General features: G+C 39.2%; 9 protein-coding genes across 12 annotated transcripts; 6 read left to right on the top strand and 3 right to left on the bottom strand.

Moving 5' to 3' along the window:
• Positions 1–467: 467 nt before the first annotated feature.
• Positions 468–2,455, top strand: DREB2B (DRE/CRT-binding protein 2B). The gene is made up of 2 exons (NM_111939.3): positions 468–666; positions 1,093–2,455. Exon 2 carries the CDS (start codon positions 1,122–1,124, stop codon positions 2,112–2,114), a length of 993 nt encoding a protein of 330 aa, NP_187713.1. The 5' UTR covers positions 468–666; positions 1,093–1,121; the 3' UTR covers positions 2,115–2,455.
• Positions 1,370–4,493, bottom strand: TBL32 (TRICHOME BIREFRINGENCE-LIKE 32). Its single transcript, NM_111940.3, has 5 exons — positions 3,932–4,493; positions 3,670–3,841; positions 3,297–3,496; positions 3,020–3,178; positions 1,370–2,755 (listed from the first exon to the last, which is right to left on the bottom strand). Exons 1-5 carry the CDS (start codon positions 4,411–4,413, stop codon positions 2,413–2,415), a joined length of 1,356 nt encoding a protein of 451 aa, NP_187714.1. The 5' UTR covers positions 4,414–4,493; the 3' UTR covers positions 1,370–2,412.
• Positions 4,494–5,051: 558 nt separating this feature from the next.
• Positions 5,052–8,597, top strand: ENGase85B (Glycosyl hydrolase family 85; the record flags this gene model as incomplete). 3 transcript variants are annotated; one of them, NM_001337912.1, is made up of 11 exons in its annotated part: positions 5,052–5,648; positions 5,837–5,974; positions 6,069–6,178; positions 6,245–6,356; positions 6,442–6,549; positions 6,655–6,767; positions 6,912–6,993; positions 7,116–7,196; positions 7,335–7,387; positions 7,499–7,634; positions 7,712–8,597. In NM_001337912.1, the coding sequence occupies exons 1-11, from the start codon at positions 5,145–5,147 to the stop codon at positions 8,423–8,425; spliced, it is 2,151 nt and encodes a 716-aa protein (NP_001327589.1). In that variant the 5' UTR covers positions 5,052–5,144. The 3 variants fall into 3 exon arrangements, with proteins under 3 accessions (NP_001327589.1, NP_187715.2, NP_001319520.1); NM_111941.2 differs by having other exon boundaries at positions 5,099–5,648; positions 7,433–7,634; positions 7,712–8,425; NM_001337911.1 differs by having other exon boundaries at positions 5,221–5,648; positions 7,712–8,588.
• Positions 8,590–10,619, top strand: FER2 (ferritin 2). Its single transcript, NM_111942.4, has 8 exons — positions 8,590–9,056; positions 9,339–9,422; positions 9,520–9,580; positions 9,653–9,740; positions 9,876–9,937; positions 10,065–10,130; positions 10,204–10,267; positions 10,364–10,619. Exons 1-8 carry the CDS (start codon positions 8,764–8,766, stop codon positions 10,405–10,407), a joined length of 762 nt encoding a protein of 253 aa, NP_187716.1. The 5' UTR covers positions 8,590–8,763; the 3' UTR covers positions 10,408–10,619.
• Positions 10,620–11,415: 796 nt separating this feature from the next.
• Positions 11,416–12,057, bottom strand: AT3G11060 (uncharacterized protein; the record flags this gene model as incomplete). The annotated part of the gene is made up of 1 exon (NM_111943.1): positions 11,416–12,057. One exon carries the CDS (start codon positions 12,055–12,057, stop codon positions 11,416–11,418), a length of 642 nt encoding a protein of 213 aa, NP_187717.1.
• A 759-nt stretch (positions 12,058–12,816) lies between these two features.
• On the top strand, positions 12,817–15,346 carry AT3G11070 (Outer membrane OMP85 family protein). The gene is made up of 4 exons (NM_111944.4): positions 12,817–13,423; positions 13,557–14,042; positions 14,261–14,743; positions 14,845–15,346. Exons 1-4 carry the CDS (start codon positions 12,914–12,916, stop codon positions 14,926–14,928), a joined length of 1,563 nt encoding a protein of 520 aa, NP_187718.1. The 5' UTR covers positions 12,817–12,913; the 3' UTR covers positions 14,929–15,346.
• A 70-nt stretch (positions 15,347–15,416) lies between these two features.
• RLP35 (receptor like protein 35) lies at positions 15,417–18,798 on the top strand (the record flags this gene model as incomplete). Of its 2 annotated transcripts, NM_001337913.1 has the most annotated exons (2): positions 15,417–18,429; positions 18,518–18,798. In NM_001337913.1, the coding sequence occupies exon 1, from the start codon at positions 15,594–15,596 to the stop codon at positions 18,423–18,425; it is 2,832 nt and encodes a 943-aa protein (NP_001319521.1). In that variant the 5' UTR covers positions 15,417–15,593. The 2 variants fall into 2 exon arrangements, with proteins under 2 accessions (NP_001319521.1, NP_187719.1); NM_111945.2 differs by lacking the exon at positions 18,518–18,798 and having other exon boundaries at positions 15,553–18,425.
• A 1,236-nt stretch (positions 18,799–20,034) lies between these two features.
• LBD21 (LOB domain-containing protein 21) lies at positions 20,035–20,961 on the top strand. The gene has a single exon (NM_111946.5). The coding sequence runs from the start codon at positions 20,149–20,151 to the stop codon at positions 20,644–20,646; it is 498 nt and encodes a 165-aa protein (NP_187720.1). The 5' UTR covers positions 20,035–20,148; the 3' UTR covers positions 20,647–20,961.
• Positions 20,962–21,299: 338 nt separating this feature from the next.
• Positions 21,300–23,013, bottom strand: AT3G11100 (sequence-specific DNA binding transcription factor). Its single transcript, NM_111947.4, has 2 exons — positions 21,698–23,013; positions 21,300–21,616 (listed from the first exon to the last, which is right to left on the bottom strand). Exons 1-2 carry the CDS (start codon positions 22,431–22,433, stop codon positions 21,603–21,605), a joined length of 750 nt encoding a protein of 249 aa, NP_566386.1. The 5' UTR covers positions 22,434–23,013; the 3' UTR covers positions 21,300–21,602.
• Between the last annotated feature and the right edge of the window lie 441 nt (positions 23,014–23,454).

Consider the following 23,454-nt stretch of genomic DNA (forward strand, 5'->3'; position numbering starts at 1 on the left):
TAATATACTGCCATACTAGAAAATAAATATTATAGATTATAAATCTACTTTTTTGGTTATAAATTATTCATAACATACTGTTAATTTGTTTTCCTCAAAATATCAGATTATTGTTCAAATATTGACTATAATCTTTAAAATGAGACTTTCTTAATAATTAAGTTTCATTATTTAAATATTTATTTCTTAAAATATTAGTATGGTTTTGTGATTCTTGAGTCTTAACATGTACATATTGTATTAAATATGTTTCTGTATGTGTTTATCAACTATAGTAAGGATTCCCATTGCTTACCCGTATTGAGAGCGTGTTTTTGTGTGGTGAAAATTTCAACACGTGTCGTCACTGGGGAATGTTATGATCCACAATTCGAATTAATAAGTGCCATGTCACTACTACTCTCATTAAAATATCAGAAATATCTAGACAAAGTTATAAATACCCTTTCGACCTCTTGATAATATCTGATTTCTGTAAAAAGTTTGTTGTCTTTACAAAAAGAAAAGAAAAAAGAGACGCTAGAAAGAACGCGAAAGCTTGCGAAGAAGATTTGCTTTTGATCGACTTAACACGAACAACAAACAACATCTGCGTGATAAAGAAGAGATTTTTGCCTAAATAAAGAAGAGATTCGACTCTAATCCTGGAGTTATCATTCACGATAGGTATGTTTGATTTCCAATTAATCTTTTCTGGGTTTGTCGATTTTTCGCTGAATTAGTCTCGAAGAGGGTTTTGGGTTTGATGAATTTTGGGTTTTAGATGTTTTCGTGTTCATTGATTTGTTCAAAATGTCATCCTTTTAGGTTTCGCTGTTTTTGAGAGAAATTTGGGAAATTTTCTAATTTAGCGTTTATTTTTTTTTACACGGTTTCTTTAATCTAAGACTCGGGTTAAAAAATTGGAAATTCTAATGCGATTTTTGCTTTTCTATTAATAAAGTAAAACTTGGTGAGCAAGTAAAACACCCTTGGTGCCCAAGTTGTTTCTGTTCCTCTTTATAACTATAAATTCCGTGACTCGATAATTTCTGTTTTCTGAAATTGAGAGGAAGAGACTGATTCAAAACCTTTTTTTTTCCTATCTTGTAGATTCTTAGATTGCGACTATAAAGAAGAAGATGGCTGTATATGAACAAACCGGAACCGAGCAGCCGAAGAAAAGGAAATCTAGGGCTCGAGCAGGTGGTTTAACGGTGGCTGATAGGCTAAAGAAGTGGAAAGAGTACAACGAGATTGTTGAAGCTTCGGCTGTTAAAGAAGGAGAGAAACCGAAACGCAAAGTTCCTGCGAAAGGGTCGAAGAAAGGTTGTATGAAGGGTAAAGGAGGACCAGATAATTCTCACTGTAGTTTTAGAGGAGTTAGACAAAGGATTTGGGGTAAATGGGTTGCAGAGATTCGAGAACCGAAAATAGGAACTAGACTTTGGCTTGGTACTTTTCCTACCGCGGAAAAAGCTGCTTCCGCTTATGATGAAGCGGCTACCGCTATGTACGGTTCATTGGCTCGTCTTAACTTCCCTCAGTCTGTTGGGTCTGAGTTTACTAGTACGTCTAGTCAATCTGAGGTGTGTACGGTTGAAAATAAGGCGGTTGTTTGTGGTGATGTTTGTGTGAAGCATGAAGATACTGATTGTGAATCTAATCCATTTAGTCAGATTTTAGATGTTAGAGAAGAGTCTTGTGGAACCAGGCCGGACAGTTGCACGGTTGGACATCAAGATATGAATTCTTCGCTGAATTACGATTTGCTGTTAGAGTTTGAGCAGCAGTATTGGGGCCAAGTTTTGCAGGAGAAAGAGAAACCGAAGCAGGAAGAAGAGGAGATACAGCAACAGCAACAGGAACAGCAACAGCAACAGCTGCAACCGGATTTGCTTACTGTTGCAGATTACGGTTGGCCTTGGTCTAATGATATTGTAAATGATCAGACTTCTTGGGATCCTAATGAGTGCTTTGATATTAATGAACTCCTTGGAGATTTGAATGAACCTGGTCCCCATCAGAGCCAAGACCAAAACCACGTAAATTCTGGTAGTTATGATTTGCATCCGCTTCATCTCGAGCCACACGATGGTCACGAGTTCAATGGTTTGAGTTCTCTGGATATTTGAGAGTTCTGAGGCAATGGTCCTACAAGACTACAACATAATCTTTGGATTGATCATAGGAGAAACAAGAAATAGGTGTTAATGATCTGATTCACAATGAAAAAATATTTAATAACTCTATAGTTTTTGTTCTTTCCTTGGATCATGAACTGTTGCTTCTCATCTATTGAGTTAATATAGCGAATAGCAGAGTTTCTCTCTTTCTTCTCTTTGTAGAACAATAAGTGTACGTAATTAACAAAAATTATAACCATAATTTACAATTACAGTTCTAAAAAAATCTTGAATTTAGAGAAAAGAATCATGGATAAAATAACTTGGCAAAGAAAAGCTCGTTCCAAGTATCTTGAAGACCAGGCAAGCACCAATGTATACAGTCTGAGTAGCTAGCCGGATTTGCTAGCTGCTCCTTCGTCAATGGGCTCCATTGCTTCTTGTAGATTGACGTGTGCGCGTCTTTCCGATAGCCAGAGAGTTGTGTAATGTTAAGTACCGTCACCGGAAACTCTGCTCTTTGGTCTAATTCCTCTCCTATCACTTTCATTAAGGTTTTGCTGCAGTCTGATGGCCAATGGTTCATGTCTTGGATCGGTGTCGTTTGATTGTAACAATTTTTTCCTTGTTCGCCTCCCCAATCCTCGCCCCTGATCATGGAGGTAGACAAATATGAAACCTTTGTATGCTAAATCTTAGTGTGGTTTCTAATTGCGGATCATGTTATAAGCCACATTTACTTAAACTATTAAAGATAAACCGGATCAATCTAAACTCCATTACTCATTTCATTCAATACCAAATCCGGACTACATTGTTCTAAGCCATATATCTCCTCTCTTTTTGGTTCCTGGTTTTGAATTTGAAGTGTTTATAGATAGTTAAATCACAGTAAAGTTCAAGAAGTTACTGACTTGTAATGAGTAGGAGACATGGTAGCAAAGAAAACCCTCGTCTTCAATGGATCCATATTCTTCTTCACCCATTTAACCATAGTCTTCAACGCCATTCTATAAGCATCTTCACTCTCCATCTCAACGATTCTCTTCTTCTCATCCTTGAAAGAACCTTCCCTTCAAATAACAAATCGAAAAAAATAATCAAATCATAAGTATTATACAGAAAAGTATTTGAGAACCTATACTTAAGAAACAATGACGAGAGCTTTAAATTTCATGATTGATAACATACAAGATCTTCATTTTGAAGCCAGTCCTCCACCACAAGTATGTGTTGAACACAACTATATCAGCCCCTCGCCAATGCCTACCGTGTTTGTTGATCGATCCTTTCCTCACAATTCGATCTGATACTCTATGAACTGTTGCGTTATCTGAATTCGATTCTAGAAGAAACGGTGCCCAATAGAACTCAATCGTTGCATTGTAATCCTACATAAACATACCACAAGAATCTATAAGAATCCTAACCAAGCCAACAGTTTTCACATCTAAGCTTAATCTTTGTCATCCTCATACTCAGATCTCTATGAATTGTAACATCAGATTCTACAAAGCAACTTCAATGGCTTCCGCAAGACTTTCTAAATCTGAACCAAACTTACCTTGAGAGAGAAGACGGTGAGTGATCCGAAAGTATCCATGGATTTGGAGTTCTCTGGGATTTGTGAATGAAGAAGACAGATGAGAGAAACATACATTCCTCTGTTCAACGAATCTCCAACGAACATCATCTTCTTCCCTCTTAAGCTCTCCAACATCACCGTCGCATTAAACCTATTAACACATTCAACAACCACAGAGCAAATCCGATCTGAAGATCAATCACCGAATCGCATTCAAAATCGAACGGAGAGAGAGACTAACGAAGGAAGTGAGCAGGAATCAGGTCGCCATCTCCATGACTGATAATCACTATCGGGACGGCCATGCGTGCGGCAAGTGAGCTGCGGCTGAATGTACGGACACTCGGATTCTCTGTAAAGTGGACGCGTTGACCAGTCTTTGACCCAATTCCCTTTGAAGACATCGCATCCTTCCGGCGTTTTACCTACTGCAAAAGCAGGTGGCGGAGGAGATGGCGGTGGAGGAGATGGTGGTGGAGGAGACGGTGGTGGAGGAGAAGGCGGAGGAGGAGATGTTGGTGGAGGCGGAGGAGGTTCGTCAACTACAACGACGATTGCGGATTGGTGGACGATCGTCGGAGAGTGAAGAGATCGACGAGAGAAAGAGATGAAATCGTGGCCGTAGATGAAGGCGGCGAGTAAGATGAAAGCGAGTACGGTGAAGAAGAAGTGTGTGAGACGGCGTTTTCTACGGTTAGACGGTGAAAACAACGCCGTTGTCATATTTTTTTTTTTCTTTTATTATAACGTTTACCTTTTTTTTTCTTTTTCCTTTTTACGCCTTTCTCTTTTTATGGTGTAGTAATGACAAAATTTGGTTTGATTAAAACTTTAATTTGGAGTATACTGAATTATTATAGTATATGATTTTAATGTTTATAAACAAAGCTATAATTTGTTGTACTTGCACGATCCAAAACCAAACCCATGTTCTTGCCCATAATTAAGCACGACTGTTTATATTTTAATTCAAACTTACAAAATTGGAACAATTTCGTTGCTTGTATCCAATGAACTTATCTATCTCCAAATTAGTCTGAATTCCAATTTGGATTACGGTGTTATAAAACAAAAAGAAAGCAAGAAAAGCCACTACACTTTTTGCTAATCACATGTTTGAACTTTTAAAGGATCAACAATAACATTTAACTTTGTTTGTATTCAAAGGCCTTATAAGCATTTTATCAGATCCAATAAAGAAGAATCCAACTTTTCATGCCTTAATCAGTAATCACAGGCCAAGGCCCATATAAATATCTTATCTCTCTGCTTTCGTGTAAGTTTACTTTATAAAAAAAATGAAATTGTCATGTCGTTTAGATTCACATCAAAAGAATGATAAATTCACATGCTCTGTTTTTTTTCTTCTTTAATTTGGCGTACGAATAAACCAAAAGAAGAATAAATTAAATAAAAAGCCATCGTCATCATCTTCCTTCGTTGACCACTGCAAAATGCGAGAACTTCTTCGCGCCTATTTCTCTCGAAGAACTCTCGTATCTCTTTACAATCTCTTCTTCACCCTCTCCCGTAAGCTCCTCACTTCATTTCCCCTCTCTCTCCTCATGCCCAAATCCAACGATGACGACGTTGCACAATCTGAAGCCGTTCCGTTGCTTGATCTTGTCAAGCCATCGTTACCTATATCTTTCCCGATCAAAGCTCTTCAAGACCTGAAATCTCGCTCTTACTTTGATTCCTTTCATTTCCAGTTTAATCGCTCCACAGTACCTTTCCGCCGAAACTCCGACTGTTTACCGAATCGCCCAAGGGTTTTAGTCTGCCATGACATGAAAGGAGGGTATGTAGATGACAAGTGGGTACAAGGGTGTGAAAACGAAGCCGGATTTGCGATTTGGCATTGGTACTTGATGGACATTTTTGTTTACTTCTCTCATTCTCTGGTCACTATTCCTCCTCCTTGCTGGACCAATACTGCTCATAGGCATGGCGTTAAAGTAAGTAAGCTCAAAACTTTTTGATTGTTCAACATCCAAAGTTTCGATTTTTATTGAGATATCTCTGAGTTTGCTGATTAGGATGATAAAATTAGAGAGTTTGATTGTTTGTGTACAGAGATATGAATATTGCTGAGGATTTTATTGGTAAAAGTGTTTACTTTCTTGTGTGTTATGGAAATATAAAGGTATTGGGGACTTTCATCACAGAATGGGATGAAGGAAAAGCTACCTGCAAAGAGATGCTTGCCACAAAGGAGTCTGCTCAAATGTATGCAGAGCGTTTGGCTGAACTTGCTACTGCTCTAGGCTTTGATGGGTGGCTGGTGAGCATTTTTTGCTTGGTTTTTATAAGATATCTGTATTTGATGGGTGGCTGGTGAAGAAAGACTTCTATAATATATAGACTGTCACTTGCAGATAAATATAGAGAATGATATAGATGAGGAACAGATTCCAAATATGAAGGAATTCGTCAGCCATCTAAAAAAAGTCTTGCATTTATCGACACCTGGGGCTTTAGTCATATGGTGAGTTGATCAGAAGTTTTTCTTTGTTCTTTTTGTATACCACTTTGTTCTGATAACTTTCTGCAGGTATGACAGTGTCACTGTTCGTGGTAATCTTCAGTGGCAAGATCAATTGACTGAGCTGAACAAACCTTTCTTTGACTTATGCGATGGAATATTCATGAACTACACATGGAAGGTCTGTCTATGGGTTTGATCAATCTCTCGAGTCTCAGTTTCTTCTATTTGTCTTGTTTTACTATTAGTGAGTAATGATGTATCAGGAGAGCTACCCAAACCTATCAGCTGAAGTTGCTGGGGACAGAAAATTCGATGTCTACATGGGAATTGATGTTTTTGGGCGGGGCTCTTTTGGTGGTGGGCAATGGACTGTATGTCTCAGCCACTCTTTAATATTTGCTTCTCTATTGGTGTAGAGTACAAAACAATGATCTATACTTAAATATTTCTTTTCTTCCTATTCTTTTACATGCTAGGTAAATGCTGCTCTGGATTTGCTGAAGAGAAACAATGTGTCAGCTGCCATATTTGCTCCTGGATGGGTTTATGAGACTGCACAACCCCCCAATTTTCACACAGCTCAGAATAAGTAATATTTTAAATATTTTCCAATCTCCTTGTCATCTTTAAAGTTTGAACTAGCATTACTGTGACTGTGAGCTTAAAACTTTATTTTACTATTGCTGTAAAGGAGACGCTGGATCTTATTAGTATGCATGTGTTTTCTCTCCAGATGGTGGTCACTTGTCGAGAAGTCATGGGGAATAGTCCAAACTTATCCACAAGTCTTGCCTTTTTACTCAGATTTCAATCAGGTAAGGTGAGATTGATCAGGTCTTATTTTGTAACACTAACACCATGGTAGATCATGCATTGATTTTCTTGGTTATGATTATGTTCAGCTATGTTCTGAAACCCTCTTCTCTCTTTTGTTCAGGGCTTTGGTTACCATGTTTCACTCGAAGGTCGCCAACTGTCAGATTCTCCATGGTACAACATTTCTTGCCAAAGTCTTCAGGTTCAACCATCTTACTGTCTTTGATTTTATATGAATCAAAAACTTTTCCTGCCACAACATGACAATCGTTCTTCCTGATCTGGGTGTGTCGCTCCTCTCATCTGATGATCTCTGTGTTTATTCTGTTCTTCACATCAGCCTCTCCTAGAATTCAATGAAGACAACAAAGATATCATCCAGGTCACTGTTGAGTGAGTTCTGGCCCTAATACTATCTTCATATTCATTTCGGTAAAGCCAAGAAGGGAAAAATGTTTTTGACTTTTCTGAGCAACATTTAAACAATTACTATGAATATGATAGTGCTCGAGAGGCATCTTTTAACGGAGGAGGGAACATCGTTTTTAGAGGAAAACTCAAGGGAGATGCGTATTTCACAACAAGGCTCTTCAAACCCCATCTTCAGCTTTCATCTTCCCCCATCACAATCTCCTACTCTGTAAGTCTCTGCTTCTAGATACATCACATTATGAGATCTTCTTGTTTTTACTAATGGGGGTTTTTGAGCTGGTGCAGGTGAAATCAGATGAAACCTCTAATCTTGGAATCCTGCTTTCTTTCTCGTCTCCATCACTAGAGACTAAATCCATACTCGTGGCGCCAGAGGATCCCATCCGCAGATTTGACGACATGTCCTTACAGTGTCTCACCACATCAGTGCAGACTGTATCCGAGTGGACGGTACACGAGGCAAGTCTTGTCATGGATGGTCACACACTGACTGAAATCTCTGCCTTTTGCTACAGACCAGAGAATTCGACAAAGAGTGCAGAATTTGTTGCATTGCTCGGACACATCTCAGTCAAAGATCATGTTCAAAACCAGCAGAACCCCGAGATTTTACTTCCAGCTTCATCGTGGGTCATCGAGGCTCATAACGTAGAGCTTGTACCAGGCAATTCCAGTTCCAAGATCCTCAGGGTTAAGCTAGAATGGAGACAGAAAGACCTCGAAGATTCCGCATTCACAAGGTACAATGTATATGCAGAGAATGTGAAGTCGACTGATCTAAGACCGAGGAAGGTTCTAGAGAAACCGAAAAGCGAGACAGTGCTCCTTGGAATTGCTCACGTACCAGCCTATTATGTAGCGGAACTGGTGGTAGAATCAGACGTGAAGGCAGTCCGTTTCATGGTTCAAGCTTGTGGCGAAGATGCTTCATTGGGGAAGCTGGATGAAGCTCTTAACCTTCTTGTGGACCTAGAAGGTCTCTCAGTAAATCACGATTGAAAACAATCTATATATATTTTTACAGGGTATCTTTGGCCTAAATTCTCTTGACCCGGCTTTAATTCATTTGGGTCGGGTTTTGATCCGGTTTCGTAGCAATTTTATCATCTTACGTTAGATGTACACGACGCTTAATTTGCTCAAGGCTTATTCTAGAGACACCACACGTATGCCACAAGCCTTTTCTCCTCTTTCCACGTGTCCAACAAACAGACAACCACGTCATTCCCATCCCTGAACCATCGCCGTTCCCTTAAACCTCTCACCGTTCGCTTTTACTCCGACGTTTACAGAGACTATGCTCTTCGTTCCTTTCTCTCTCTAGATCTTAAGCCCAAATGTTGCACAAGGCTTCTCCCGCTCTCTCTCTCTTGAGCTCCGGCTACACCGGCGGTGGAAATCTGTTTCCTCCGTCGAGAAATTCGTCGAATCTTCTGTTTTCTCCGAGTGGATCCAGGTTTTCTGTTCAGGCGGCGAAAGGAACGAACACGAAGTCGTTAACCGGAGTTGTATTCGAACCTTTTGAGGAGGTGAAGAAAGAAATGGAGCTCGTTCCCACTACCCCTTTTGTTTCTCTCGCTCGCCACAAGTTCTCCGACGATTCTGAATCTGCCATCAACGATCAGATCAAGTATGTTCTCTTGCTTAGTTTTTTGGTTTAGTCTGTCTCTAGTTTTTCGAATCTCTTCTCTAAGAATCACCCCAATCGAAAATTTTGAAGGAACCAAATTCATTGATTGATTAATATCTTCCCGAATGATCATCATTTATCATCATGGTGCTACTGATCTGAATCGCAATTGTTCATATCTTGCTTTCAATGATTTTGCTTGTGGGAATCGTGTTAGCTTGGTTAATACGTGACCATGTGTATGAATATGAATCTTATAATTTGATTTTTTGTGAATCATAGCGTGGAGTACAACGTCTCGTATGTCTACCATGCCCTGTATGCCTACTTTGACAGAGACAATGTCGGCTTGAAAGGTTTCGCCAAGTGAGTTTCTTCTTTAGTCTAAGCAAAAACCGTATTTTTGTGTCTCTTCAGCTGATGAATCATCTTTTTGTTTTTGTTGTGGGTTTAACTCTGATAGGTTTTTTAACGATTCGAGTCTTGAAGAACGAGGTCATGCTGAGATGTTTATGGAGTATCAGGTATAATTTCAAAATCTATCAAGTGATGGACCTTTCAAAGTGTTTCTTATGTTTGATGGATTTGATTTTTAGAACAAGCGTGGTGGGAGAGTGAAGCTGCAGTCTATTTTGATGCCCGTCTCTGAGTTTGATCACGAGGAGAAGGGAGATGCATTGCATGGTAAGTTGATTCAAGCTTTATTGTAGCAGCGTTTTGGTAATCTTTGAGACTAATATAGATCTTAGTAAGCCTCATATATCGTCTTTCATATAGTAGTATTAAGCTCTTGATGATTCTGACTCTTTGATTAATCAGCGATGGAGCTTGCATTGTCTTTGGAGAAACTTACAAATGAAAAGCTTCTGAAGTTACAAAGTGTAAGGACTTTATCTTTTCATCATTAGAAGTACTATTCTAAGCCTTAATCCCATGATTTCACTATCACAGAGCACATTTTGACAGTGAAGAAGTAGTTTAATCTCTCTTCCGTGTTTGGTCCTTCAGGTTGGTGTGAAGAACAATGATGTTCAGCTGGTTGATTTTGTAGAATCTGAGTTTCTAGGCGAGCAGGTAAAAACAAAAAGTTGTCACATTATCATTACATTAAAGTACACAACGATCCTCAAGTAATTGGTGAAAACAGGTCGAAGCTATCAAGAAAATCTCAGAGTACGTTGCACAGCTAAGAAGAATAGGAAAGGGTCATGGTAAGTCTTTATACAACCCCAAAGATAAACCTCAAAACTTCAATTCACTTTCTTTTGGGTGTTACATTAAATTACCGTCCGGTGTGAAAACTGCAGGAGTGTGGCATTTTGATCAAATGCTTCTCAATGATGAGGTTTAAGGAAGGAGAGTTCAGCTTCTGAGTTTGATGACAATCTTCCTTGTGCTATATGGCACCGTTCTATCTCTATAACGACGTCTCTAAGTTTGGTCGGAGAAAAGTGTTCTTGCTCGTTCTTTCTTTTCTTTGTTTTTGGTTAACCGAATGCTTGTGAGTGTGTACTTAATAATGTAACTCGTAGTCTGATAATAAATGCAAGTCCCACTGTTTCAATGCGACTATCGCCATAAATATCCTGAACCCGAAACTCCGAATTTTTGGAATGGAACGGATCTTGGAGCCAAGTACGTGTCGTTTATGACATTGAAACGGCATGGCGTTGGAACCATTATACAACTTACAGAGAAACTTACAGAGAGTGTATATAATGTACAAGAAAAGGTGTTTAAAACCATTAACCTAGACATCTTGAAATATCATATCTATCGCAGATGTCATATGATTGCTGTTCCCATACAAAATCGTCTTGATGTGAATCTGATCTAACGGTTAACCACGAAGTAAGTAAGGGCGATCACACACACGTCCTTCAAATAGTAGCGGGCTATTAATTAACTTATGATTGTACATTTGTACTAGTTTTGTTAAATGTGTGATTAATTATGAAGGAATTCATGTGGAAGTAGAGAGATGGGCTAAGAGAATCTTTTCTAGTGCCGTTGTTTGTAGAAGAAGCTTTAATGATTTATAACCCTACGTGGAGTCGAAACTAGAGTCCATGATTATGGGCTAAGGAAGGGTTCAATGTTGATTCTGTCTCTTAAAGATGAGGAGTTGTTATCGACAAGCTGCAAAGGGTACATATTCAAACTCTCACATTTTTTATAGCTCACGTAATCTCAAGTTCTCAACTAAATGGCAAAAAAAAAATAAAAGAGAAGAGAAGTTAACAAAAACTGATTCTTCGAATATCGATGGACTAACAATACCATTAGTACGTACTTAATTATGTAAGCAATTTGACAGGAAAAAAATTGCTCAAATTAATAAGAAAGAATGTATGTGTAATCAGACAAGCGTTTCGGGAGATGCAGTCAAAGTATGCAAGTCCTTCTCCTTCTCCGAGGGGAAATTATACGCAAAGAGCCCAAAGGAAACCAATACATAAAGACTGGTAACGAACAATGCCACTCCGTTATAGTCCTTAGAGTATAAAGCTTCAAAGATGCCAAAAAGACCAAACAACCAACCGAAGAAAAGCGTGATCAAAGCATGTCTCGTCTCCATCCTACACTTTTCCGTTAGCTGAATAAGCCCTATCCCTCCGGTGAACAACGATATGGTGAATAACGATATGTATAACAAAGACAACACGTTCTCCGTAAACACGAGTGAACAAGCTAGCGGCGTTATGAACACTAGGTACAAGGCAAGCTCCGAGAACACAACCTGAGGAATCCTCTTTTTAGGTGTAGTAAACTCCGTGTAGCAAGTGGAGGGAGGATCGGTGAAGAAAAGATATCTGAGTATCGTCACTGCGTAGAATGTTGTGGCACTGACCGCACCGTCTCTTAGGAACCGAGACGAGGAGTCACCAGATGGCAAGAGAAGGTTGAGGGATATGGAGAGGCCAAAGATGGAGAGTAGAGTCATTGCATACCATAATCCTCTGCATACAATCACATCTCTTTTACTCTTCATCTTCTCCATTAAGTATCTCATCTCTCTCTCTCTCTTTTTTAAAAGGCTTTATCTCTCCTCGTGTGATGGGTTTCAGAGACTTAATATAGGGATGGTGAAATAGGTGTAGAACTAGGTATTGAACTGACTAATCTTTATTGATTCACAAAACATGTGTATTTATACAAGAGTCATTGTATGTGATAAGCTCAAACTCCTAAACTATAGGAACTAAAACATATCAAAAGAATATACGACATGTCCCAATAATAGGGTTTTCGACTTCTTGTCTTTGAAGGCTTTTTAGATTTATTATACACATGCTAAAAAGATCTTCACCTCACAACGAAACTTACTAACAAAAATAAAAATATAAATATAAAATAATATTAAGAAACTTCTAGCAAGATGTGGCGTTGTCTCTGATTCTGACTTCTAGCAATATTAAGAAACTAACAAGATCTACAGGCTCACCAAAACATGTTGTTTTATGTCTTCCATAGGTTCCTTTAAGTCCATCTACTCAAAACAAATCCAACACTGCTTTAGCAAAATAGTTTGCACAGACAATGTGACTACTCCATCCAATGTCAATTAACAAAACCACTTAAATCCAACTCATATCTCTTTTGATTACCTAATAGAAATATGTGCGTAGCTCATGTTTTGCTCTTTTGCATGATGTCCCTTTTAGTAATTGCAATATGGCATAGTCAATGAAATTGCTAAAACGACATCGTTCAAGAAGCAAAAGAGCTCATAAACACCCTCTACACTATCTAGAAGGTTACATAGACGCCTGTGGACTTATAGTCGTCAAATTGATTCCTGGATTCGCCGAAAACTCGAAATCGTTGTACTCTCTCAGTTACTATCTCTCTGTCTCATGGCGAATCCGACGGAGAACCTCGACGCGAATCCACAAATCCGAGAACCAGAAGCTGAAGAAGAAGTTGAAGAACTGAACGGATACGAAGGTGACGATGGAGGAGAAGATGACGATGGAGAAGACGATGACACCGAGTCGAAATCTCAAACGCGCGAAAGCGGATCCAGTGTAGACAGAATCAAGGCGGAATCGCTATTCCGTCGGATGCGAGCTGCTCCTGTGCCGGTGCGTGTTCACGACGTGATTATCGGTGGAAACGAGAAGACTAAGGACCATATCATTGAAGCGGAAGTGGATGCTGTGAGAGAGGCGACCACGTTGCAAGAGCTTCTCGAAGCATCTAGGGTTGCCAATTCGAATCTCCGTGCGTTAGATATCTTTGATTCCGTCAACATTACGCTTGATTCTGGTCCTCCTGAGCTTCCTGGTACTACCAATGTGGTAATCGACGTCGTCGAGAGCAAAAGCCCTCTCACCGGCCAAATTGGTGCCTACACTAGAGCAGAGGTATTGCTTTAATAGTAACAATTCACTGCTATGTTTAAATTGTGTTGGTTTATTACGTATTGGTTTCTATAGAGTTGAATTTGTCATCTTCATGAAGCTGTTTTTGTTCTTCAATACTGTGATGCTCTTGTAGGCTAGATCATCAAGCGTTGAAGCATCTTTGAAGTATAAGAACATTTTTGGTTATGGAGATATTTGGGACGGGTCTATAGTTTATGGCTGTGACAACTCTGCTGAGGTTGGTTTGGGGATGTATTTGCCAAGGTTCAGAGGATTGTCTACTCCTTTTACTTCCCGTCTTTTCCTTTCGACTCAAGACTGGCTTAAGTTTTCATCGTATAAAGAACGATCCCTCGGTCTTTCTCTTGGTCTTTTCTCAAGCAAGTATCACGAGCTGATCTACACGATTGCGTGGCGTAATCTGATCGATCCATCACAAGCTGCTGCAGTATCAATAAGGAGACAACTGGGACACAGTCTGCTTTCTGCGTTGAAGTATACTTTTAGGTTTGATCAGAGAAACTCAAGCTTGAGGCCAACTAATGGATATGCTTTCATCTCTACATCTCAAATTGGTGGTCTTGCTCCTGATAGCCGAAGCTTACGCTTCCTGAAGCAGGTTGGTCTCCTCTTCTTTCTTGTTGCCAACATTTAGATGACCTTTATTTTAAGTTTGGAAGGTTGTAAGTTCTTACACAGCAAATTCTGTGGTTTCAGTCCCTTGTTTTCATACATATCTTCCCTAGTATGTCTGAAATTTATGCTCACTGTGAGAGGGAATAACAAGAATCTAAGACATCTGATAGTTTTAGCATCTATTTTCATTTGTTTGGTCAGGAAGTTGATCTTCGGTATGCTGTTCCGTTTGGATTTTACAATGCTGCTATAAATTTTGGTGTGTCTGGGGGTGTCTCCTTTCCGTGGGGAAGCGGATACCAGAACCGTCCTTCATCTATACCAGAGAGATTCTTCTTGGGTGGCAATTCATCGCCTGTGTGCTCCTTGAGTGGGCCATCTGCGCTGTGGGGATTCAAGACCAGAGGAGTTGGTCCCAGTGAGCCAAAGAGGAAAGGTGATAGTGAACGGGATTTTGTTGGAGGAGATGCGGCAGTGACTGCATTTGCGGATCTCTCATTTGATTTGCCAGTGAGATGGTTAAGAGAGAGAGGAATCCACGGTCATGTGTTTGCCTGTGCAGGGAATATGGCGAAGTTATCAGAGAATGAGTTTAGAAACTTCACTGCTCCAAAGTTCTTGGAGACATTCAGAACTTCAGTTGGTGCTGGAATCGTCTTACCAACAAGCCTATTCCGTATGGAGGTTTGGTTCTCATCACTACTCTCCCTTATGCATTTTTATCGAATGAAAGTGCAATGATTAACACCAAAATTATCCATCGTTTTTGTTTTGTTATGAGACAGCTTAACTACTGCCACATATTGAAGAAACAGGAACACGATCAAGCGAGATCAGGGGTTTTCTTGACATTCTCTGCTTCGTCCTGAGAAATTTTTGCTGAAGAATCAAGGTACTCCATATGATATGGCCTTTCATTATTTTCTTTTTCTTAAAGCCGTGTCCCAATGTCTGGTAGAATCTTTGATCTATTGTTGAATCGAGAAAACTTTACATAGAGAGTCGATTCTTTTTGTTATGTTTGCATGGATTTCTCATTTCTGGATCCACGAGGAATGATAATAAAGAGAAAAGAACCACCATTAATTGGTTGAATGATTGATGCATTGATGCGGATGAACCCTTGATTGGATAAATTTAAAACTGTGCTAAGAAAATTTACAGTTTACACTTGCCATCAAAACTTCCTCCTTTTTTGGTTTTACATTTATCCTTTATTCAAGGAACCAATAAGTAGATTACTCTTTATTTTCCATTCTTTTTCATGGATTTCTCAGTTTCTGGACAAGCAACCTTTTCAATTTCTGCACGTATATTTTATAGTACGACAAAAATGTGTGGAAATTGACTATTCAACTTGACTTAGTCTTTTATTCTTTGCGTTTAACAGAATTCCCTAGTATCTTAATATAAGTCTTCTATTATGTGAATTAAACAGATGGGTGCGAATTAAATTATTCTACCTACCATCGAAATCTCTATATTTTCTTTTTCATAATCGATATTCAAGAATGCTAATTAAGCATAGAGAAGGATGACAGGCTCTTGGAATCCAACGAGTATCATCATCCCTGTTACACTTTCCTTTCTCCTCTCATTCATTCACAATTTTGCGGACGTGGTTGCAGCTCCTACTAGGCACTTGTGTCTTCCCGAACAAAGGGATGCACTTCTCGAACTCAAGAACGAGTTTGAGATTGGGAAGCCTTCCTCTAATGATTATTGCTATCGCAATAATAGCCGTGTAAGCCCTCATCCGACGACAGAGTCATGGAGGAATAACAGCGACTGTTGTAATTGGGAGGGTATCACGTGTGATACCAAGTCCGGGGAAGTGATCGAGCTCGACCTTAGCTGCAGCTGGCTCTATGGCAGCTTTCATTCCAATAGCAGTCTTTTTAGGCTTCAAAACCTCCGTGTTCTAGACCTTACTCAAAATGATCTTGATGGTGAAATCCCTTCTTCAATCGGAAATCTTTCTCATCTCACCTCTCTCCACCTATCTTATAATCAGTTTTTGGGTCTGATTCCTTCTTCAATTGAAAACCTTTCTCGTCTCACCTCCCTCCACCTGTCTTCTAATCAGTTTTCAGGTCAAATCCCGTCCTCAATTGGAAACCTTTCTCATCTCACATCTCTCGAGCTTTCTTCTAATCAGTTTTCGGGTCAAATCCCGTCTTCAATTGGAAATCTTTCTAATCTCACCTTTCTCAGTCTCCCTAGTAATGATTTCTTTGGTCAGATTCCATCTTCGATTGGGAACCTTGCTCGTCTCACCTATCTCTACCTTTCTTACAACAATTTCGTTGGTGAAATCCCATCTTCTTTTGGCAATCTAAACCAGCTGATCGTCTTACAGGTTGATTCCAATAAGCTCAGTGGAAATGTTCCCATCTCACTACTGAATTTGACGAGGTTGTCTGCTTTATTACTTTCCCACAATCAGTTCACAGGCACGATTCCTAATAACATCAGTTTACTATCAAACTTGATGGACTTTGAAGCAAGTAACAACGCTTTCACTGGAACTCTCCCTTCTTCTCTCTTCAACATTCCTCCTTTGATTAGACTTGATTTGAGCGATAACCAACTCAACGGCACTCTTCATTTTGGGAATATATCTTCACCATCTAACCTACAATACCTTATCATTGGCAGCAACAACTTCATAGGGACAATCCCGAGATCTCTTTCCAGATTTGTCAACCTCACGCTTTTTGACCTTTCCCATTTAAACACCCAATGTCGCCCAGTTGACTTTAGTATCTTCTCGCATCTCAAGTCGCTTGACGATCTTAGGCTATCCTATTTGACCACCACTACGATTGACTTGAACGATATCTTACCATATTTCAAGACGCTCCGTTCATTGGATATCTCAGGCAACCTTGTTTCAGCCACAAACAAGTCTTCAGTTTCTTCAGATCCTCCTTCGCAATCGATACAATCTTTGTACTTGTCAGGATGCGGTATCACCGATTTTCCAGAGATCCTAAGAACACAACACGAATTGGGGTTTCTAGACGTTTCCAACAACAAAATCAAAGGTCAAGTTCCTGGCTGGTTATGGACGCTACCAAACTTGTTCTACTTGAATCTTTCCAACAACACTTTCATCAGTTTTGAAAGCTCGTCGAAGAAACATGGACTCTCCTCTGTCCGGAAACCATCTATGATTCACTTGTTTGCCTCCAACAACAACTTCACGGGCAAGATTCCTTCTTTCATATGCGGGTTGCGTTCTCTAAACACTCTGGATTTATCTGAAAACAACTATAATGGTTCAATCCCTCGTTGCATGGAAAAACTCAAGAGTACTCTTTTCGTTCTAAACCTTCGTCAAAATAATCTGAGTGGAGGTCTTCCAAAGCATATATTTGAAAGCCTAAGGTCGCTTGACGTCGGTCATAACCTACTGGTGGGAAAGCTTCCAAGATCTTTGATCCGTTTCTCTAATCTTGAAGTTTTGAACGTGGAAAGCAACAGAATCAACGACACGTTTCCGTTCTGGTTGAGTTCTCTGTCGAAGTTACAAGTTCTTGTATTACGCTCCAATGCATTCCATGGACCAATACATGAAGCCACATTCCCTGAGTTGCGAATCATTGACATATCACATAATCACTTCAATGGAACTTTGCCAACAGAGTACTTTGTGAAGTGGAGTGCTATGTCATCACTTGGAAAAAACGAAGACCAGTCTAACGAAAAGTACATGGGATCAGGCCTTTACTACCAAGATTCAATGGTTTTGATGAATAAAGGTTTAGCGATGGAGCTGGTACGTATTCTAACAATCTACACAGCACTCGACTTTTCCGGAAACAAATTTGAAGGAGAGATTCCAAAGTCCATTGGTCTATTGAAAGAGCTTCTCGTGCTCAACTTGTCAAACAATGCTTTTGGTGGCCACATCCCATCATCTATGGGGAACCTGACAGCTCTCGAGTCATTGGACGTTTCCCAGAACAAGCTTACAGGAGAGATTCCACAAGAGCTAGGGGACCTTTCGTTCCTTGCGTATATGAACTTCTCTCATAACCAGCTTGCAGGCCTAGTACCAGGAGGTACGCAGTTTCGAAGGCAAAATTGCTCTGCCTTTGAGAATAACCTGGGACTTTTTGGCCCTTCTCTTGACGAAGTCTGCAGAGATAAACATACGCCAGCATCACAACAGAATGAAACGACAGAAACAGAGGAAGAAGACGAAGAAGAGATAAGCTGGATAGCAGCCGCAATAGGATTCATACCTGGAATTGTCTTTGGATTAACGATTGGATACATATTGGTTTCCTACAAACCAGAGTGGTTCATGAACCCTTTTGGCCGAAACAATCGTCGACGCAGAAACACCACCACCCACTAGAGAGGTAATGTTCCGACTTTTGAACGAGTTTGGTAGCTTTCCATCAGAATGAATTTTATTTCTGTTTTAACAACTTATTTTCGTTGTTATAGGCTTATAACCTATCTGAATAATCTGGAAGAGGAAAGTCAAAGTAACCGGACGAACTCCTTGACGTTAACCAACCACTCTTTTAGCCATTTTCAAATCCAGATTGTTTCCGGTTTAGCTTGTGTTTTTCTCTTCTACTCTGTTTTTAGCCAACTTTGTAATTGAACAACTCTGTTTTTCGCTCTTTAGATGTACATGTAAAGTTGTTTTTTCCCGCGAGTTTGTTGTTATCATTTCTTTCCCCATTGCACTCTCGTATCTAAAAATGTATGTCTATTTGTTCGTATCAATTAAGACGCAGAAATACAGAGCAATTATAGAATTGGGGAATATTTGATCAAAAAGCCATTTTTACTGTATTTTGATAAACTAAACCTTATACATGGATATATTTGAAGTCAGTTGTGTCTGGTTCTTTATTAGACATTTATCTGCTATTTTGCAGCAGCAAGCTGTTTCATTCTCGACATTTTCAAGTAGTTTATACGAGAATGGAGAAGTGTGTTTTGATGATGAGTTTTTGGGTTTTTGGTAATGGCTTAAGGAAAGGGAGTGATTATATGCTAAGCTCTGTGAACTACTAGAAAAGTTTAGGTAAGCCTATGGGATTATAATCCATAGTGGAAAAGGAATGGAAAGCATTACATATTACGATTTAATTTATGAAATGACAAGATAAGAAGATTTAATTAAGTAAATGACAATTCTTTTTAAGTTGCTACTAGCAATTTCTTTAAACCATTACTTGTTTGTATATTTATACTCATTCACAAAGGTTAAGAGATAACAATATTATCGTTTTGTGTACTCATTATAAAGGTTAAAAGATTTAAGGTCCTTAAGATTTATGAATATTTGATTTAACAAAAGAAATTTTAAGTTTTGAGTTAAGTTTTTCTTGTTATTGGTATAAATTCACAACCAAAATGAATGATGAGTAGAAGAGGAAGCCAAAGAAAGAAGAGAAAATGGATAGTGAAGGGGACGGTGGTGATGGTGGTGGGCTTCTCATTCTCTCACTTTTCTTGTCAAATGTCTTGTCTTCTCCATTTCCACACTCCAATTTTTATATGCTACCTGTGATTTTATTTATTTTATTATTTGACTTTCTTTTGCTTAAGCTATGTATAATCTACAATAAGAACCACAAAAAGTGATATAAGCTCAGTTCTATATTGGTGCCCACTTTGTAAGAAATTTCCTCTTCAATTTGGAGCAAAGTGAAAGCTATTTTGTATTTTGCTTGATTGACTTGTTTCCACTAATCCAAAAGTCTTGCTTCTCTTGTTTCTTCTTCTATAAAAGAGAAAATTAGCTGATGTGTTGTTACTTTAACTCTCTCTATCTCTATAGTACCTTTGATTTTTCAATATATGATTATGATTTATGGACTCGAACTCACGACCAATCATGTAATTAGCAAGGAAAAGCTCAAAGCCAACACAAATGATGAATAGGCCCATGCCTTGTCCCATTTGTTTCCTTCTCTCTATTACTTTCAAAAACACTCTTCTTCACAAAAAGTTAAAAGACTCTTATCAATATATAAAGGAAGCACGAGATAAAACTTAGAAAAAACGAGAGCCTAACATTTACCACCAAAAAATCAAAACAAACAAACAAAAAGTTTGAGATGAGAGGGCATGAGCCACGATCAAGCTCATCTTGTGCAGCCTGCAAGCTCTTGAAGAGACGATGCACACCCACTTGCATTTTCGCTCCTTATTTCCGCTCAAGTGACTTGATAACTTTCGCCAAAGTCCATAAAGTCTTTGGAGCCAGCAACGTCAGTAAGCTTCTCGGTGAAGTTCCTGAAGAACAGAGACAAGAAACCGTTAACTCCTTGGCTTATGAAGCTGAGGTTCGTCTCAAGGATCCTGTTTACGGTTGCATTGGAGCCATAGCGTCTCTGCAGAAGAAGATGCTCGAGCTTCAACACGATCTAGCTGTTGCTCGCACTCGACTACTTGCCCATTCTGGGGTCAACAACAGCCAAGTGTCCCCTTTGGATGATTCTCCTGAGCTTGCTGCTTTTCTTGATCTTGTACCTTATAGTGACTTGATGTTGCTTGATGGGTCTACTAATCTTGATGCTTACTTGTATGATCTTGGACAGCCTCCTTTTGTATAGGCCTTATCTCTCTATCATATATCTCTTTATCAGCTGTATTTGCACTTTGCTTTACAAGTTATCTTTGACAATCTAAAGTCTGTCCCTAATGTATGAATTCCAGTATGCATAATCAGATGCTTACTTCATCATATGTATGAAAAAGGGTTTTAACTTCAAAAGTAACCATCACATGCGATGAGATAACTCAGGTACAAGATGAGCCTTGGAAGGTCAGAGTCCTTACCAGTTTTGGACCAAGTGGTAGGCCAAGGTGAGTAAAGTGAGGTGTTTTAGATGAAGAGCTTCTTTGTAAGTCAGGTATGAATAGGAGAGCACATGCTTATGTCATCCCGAAATTCTACCAAACATGAAACATTGATATATATGCTTCTATGATGTTCTTTTTTGAGGCTCCAATAATACAGCCTCATGTGTCAACTCGTCTCCCTCAGGCCACAAGAGTCTTGTCCTGGAGATTCCAGAGTGCAGCAAAGTCACATAAGCAAACATCCAAATCAATAGCTTGGTGGGTTTGATCAAATTCCAAACTGAATTATGAATGACTCTGATAAGAGTTCTCCTCAGAACCGTTCTACGCATCTTGTTAAGTCTGTACACATTCCTGAAACCTGCCTAAGCAAAAGAGTAATTGCAGATCACAGAAAGAGAGATGAGCACAATTTGGAACTGCAGACACTGATACACAAACCATCATACATTGATACTTCACAAAAGTACATCTTGATATGTCAGATACTATGAGAGTTCTTTTGGTAATTCGCATTGCTACTACCAATGTAACTCTACAATGCTAAAAAAGAGAATGAAAAAGAAGAAGAAGAAAAAAAGCATCGCGCTATAACTTAAGAAAACCTAAAGATCAATAATAATAACATCTTCTCCAAATCGTATGAGCTTTAGATCCAACCATTGCTCCTTGCTTCACATCAGTAACTCCTCCACAATCTACAATCCTACAACTTCTTACCTATACAACAAACAAAGCACAACTGAAGTTTCAGTAAACTCATCAATCACAACAAAACACACATAAAAATGAAAACTTTACCTGAAGCAGCTCTTCGTTTCCCAAGTTTAGATTTCTCAAGCTCCAATTGCATCTCCATCAACATATTCATTCGTTGTAACTCAAGCTCCTTTGCAACTTCCATTCTCTGTTTCTCCAATTCAATCATCATCTGTTGCTTCTTCCCCTCGATTCTCTCAAACGCTTCCCCTAACTTCAGAATCGATCTCGCTAGCTCCCTAAAGGCTGATCCTTCACTCGAATCTACATCTTCAACTTTACGATGCTTCCTCACCACAAATCCCCAATCACCCGCATCATCATCATCTTCTTCGTCGTCATCATCATCATCATCATCGTCATCGAGAGAGCTACCAGTTGATTTAGATCCAGTAGGATTCAAATTAGGGTTCATCAACGCCGATTTAACAACAGCACCGGACGATTTCTTCATAACCGGACCGATTAAGAAATCGAGTCTATCAAAGAAGCACCAATTCGATAAAGGTTTCGCCTTTTCAGTTTTGTACTTCTTCTTCAACGTATCGATCCGGTTTTTGCACTGTACATCGGTCTTTGGCCGGCCATTCCCGTGGCTTGAATTGACGGCGTCGGCGACTTCTTTCCAATCGTTTTGCCGGAGATTTCCCCGGTTGAGATTGACGTAACGATCTCCCCAAGCTTCGATCAATGTCGCCGTAGCGTCTTCGCTCCACCAATCCTCTCTTCCCGCCGGTAGACGGTGAGTCTTCGACTGAGTCTCCGGCGTCGTCTCCATCTCGGAGTGGGAAAGAGAGGAGGCTAACGTGCGCGGTGGAGAAAGAGGCTTAGGATAAGAATTTCTGTTGGATCGGATTTTTGGTAAAGTTAAAAGAGAAATTACGGTTAAAGGAGAGATTTTTGATTACCGGCGGTGACGTCAGCAACGGCGATTATCTTCTTTCTCCTACCTCTCTCTTTTTCCTCTGCTAACCGAATCAATCACACTCATTTCTGAAAAACCGGTTATCGAAAACGGTTATCGAAAACCGGTTTAATCATAAATTGAGAGTCCTACTAACTAGGCTACTACTAGTTATAGTCAATTTCAAGCTTCTTTTAATGCGTTTCTACGGGTAATGATGATAAGATTACATTATTAAACTCATAGACTGATTGATAATAACGATTAGGGCTAGAATCTCATCAGTTCATGTCATTATAGGAAATCTTATAACGTGTATTTTTGTGTATTCTAGGAAAGACAGTAAATATGAGGTTGTATTAGTTTTGGTAGTGGTTTTTAAAAGTCATAATTGGAAAGAAAGAAATGTTATCAGAATATTAAGAAAATTTATACGTTTTGTGTATTCCAGTAACAAGATCATTTACGTTACGCCGTAACAAATTGAAGTTTGGAAGTGAAAAATGGTGGGATGTAATTAAGGAAATAGGTAAGCAGGCGAATTGTTAGGTAATAAGAGAGAGCATCGCAAACGTGTTAGGTCGTAGACTCTATGTCTATAATGTATGTTTCGTGCCGTGTCTTGTCTAATTGTCTTTTTGCTGTCTCGCCAATTGATATGTTAGTCCATGCCTAACTACTACTGTTTCCTCATAACTACTAAAATGTCGCTGAAATATTTGAAAAAAGAGCTGAGGTGTTTTTTCTGTCGATCAAAGTTTCCACGATGGTCTTGGTGAAGAGCTAGTAGAAATAAGCATATAGTTAGTGATGTTAACTTGGGCATTGAATAGCCATTTGTTAAATGGGTATGTGCAAAAAAAAATAACCCATTTAAACCCATTTAGAGAAAAAT

The sequence above is a fragment of the Arabidopsis thaliana genome, chromosome 3, assembly GCF_000001735.4.
Source record: "Arabidopsis thaliana chromosome 3, partial sequence".
Classification (NCBI taxonomy): Eukaryota; Viridiplantae; Streptophyta; class Magnoliopsida; order Brassicales; family Brassicaceae; genus Arabidopsis; species Arabidopsis thaliana.

What these genes read in the sequence shown, in the direction of transcription:
- DREB2B (NM_111939.3), top strand. Translation starts at nt 1,122, where the DNA reads ATGGCTGTATATGAACAAACCGGAACCGAGCAGCCGAAGAAAAGGAAA.
- TBL32 (NM_111940.3), bottom strand. Translation starts at nt 4,413, where the DNA reads ATGACAACGGCGTTGTTTTCACCGTCTAACCGTAGAAAACGCCGTCTC. An exon ending in TCACCGTCTTCTCTCTCAAG is followed by an intron (nt 3,497 to 3,669) that starts GTAAGTTTGGTT and finishes ATGTTTATGTAG; the next exon opens with GATTACAATGCAACGATTGA. An exon ending in ATGTCTCCTACTCATTACAA is followed by an intron (nt 2,756 to 3,019) that starts GTCAGTAACTTC and finishes CTCCATGATCAG; the next exon opens with GGGCGAGGATTGGGGAGGCG.
- FER2 (NM_111942.4), top strand. Translation starts at nt 8,764, where the DNA reads ATGTTGCACAAGGCTTCTCCCGCTCTCTCTCTCTTGAGCTCCGGCTAC. An exon ending in GGCTTGAAAGGTTTCGCCAA is followed by an intron (nt 9,423 to 9,519) that starts GTGAGTTTCTTC and finishes TAACTCTGATAG; the next exon opens with GTTTTTTAACGATTCGAGTC. An exon ending in AGATGTTTATGGAGTATCAG is followed by an intron (nt 9,581 to 9,652) that starts GTATAATTTCAA and finishes TTTGATTTTTAG; the next exon opens with AACAAGCGTGGTGGGAGAGT.
- AT3G11070 (NM_111944.4), top strand. Translation starts at nt 12,914, where the DNA reads ATGGCGAATCCGACGGAGAACCTCGACGCGAATCCACAAATCCGAGAA. An exon ending in GCTTACGCTTCCTGAAGCAG is followed by an intron (nt 14,043 to 14,260) that starts GTTGGTCTCCTC and finishes TTGTTTGGTCAG; the next exon opens with GAAGTTGATCTTCGGTATGC. An exon ending in CAAGCCTATTCCGTATGGAG is followed by an intron (nt 14,744 to 14,844) that starts GTTTGGTTCTCA and finishes GTTATGAGACAG; the next exon opens with CTTAACTACTGCCACATATT.
- LBD21 (NM_111946.5), top strand. Translation starts at nt 20,149, where the DNA reads ATGAGAGGGCATGAGCCACGATCAAGCTCATCTTGTGCAGCCTGCAAG.
- AT3G11100 (NM_111947.4), bottom strand. Translation starts at nt 22,433, where the DNA reads ATGGAGACGACGCCGGAGACTCAGTCGAAGACTCACCGTCTACCGGCG.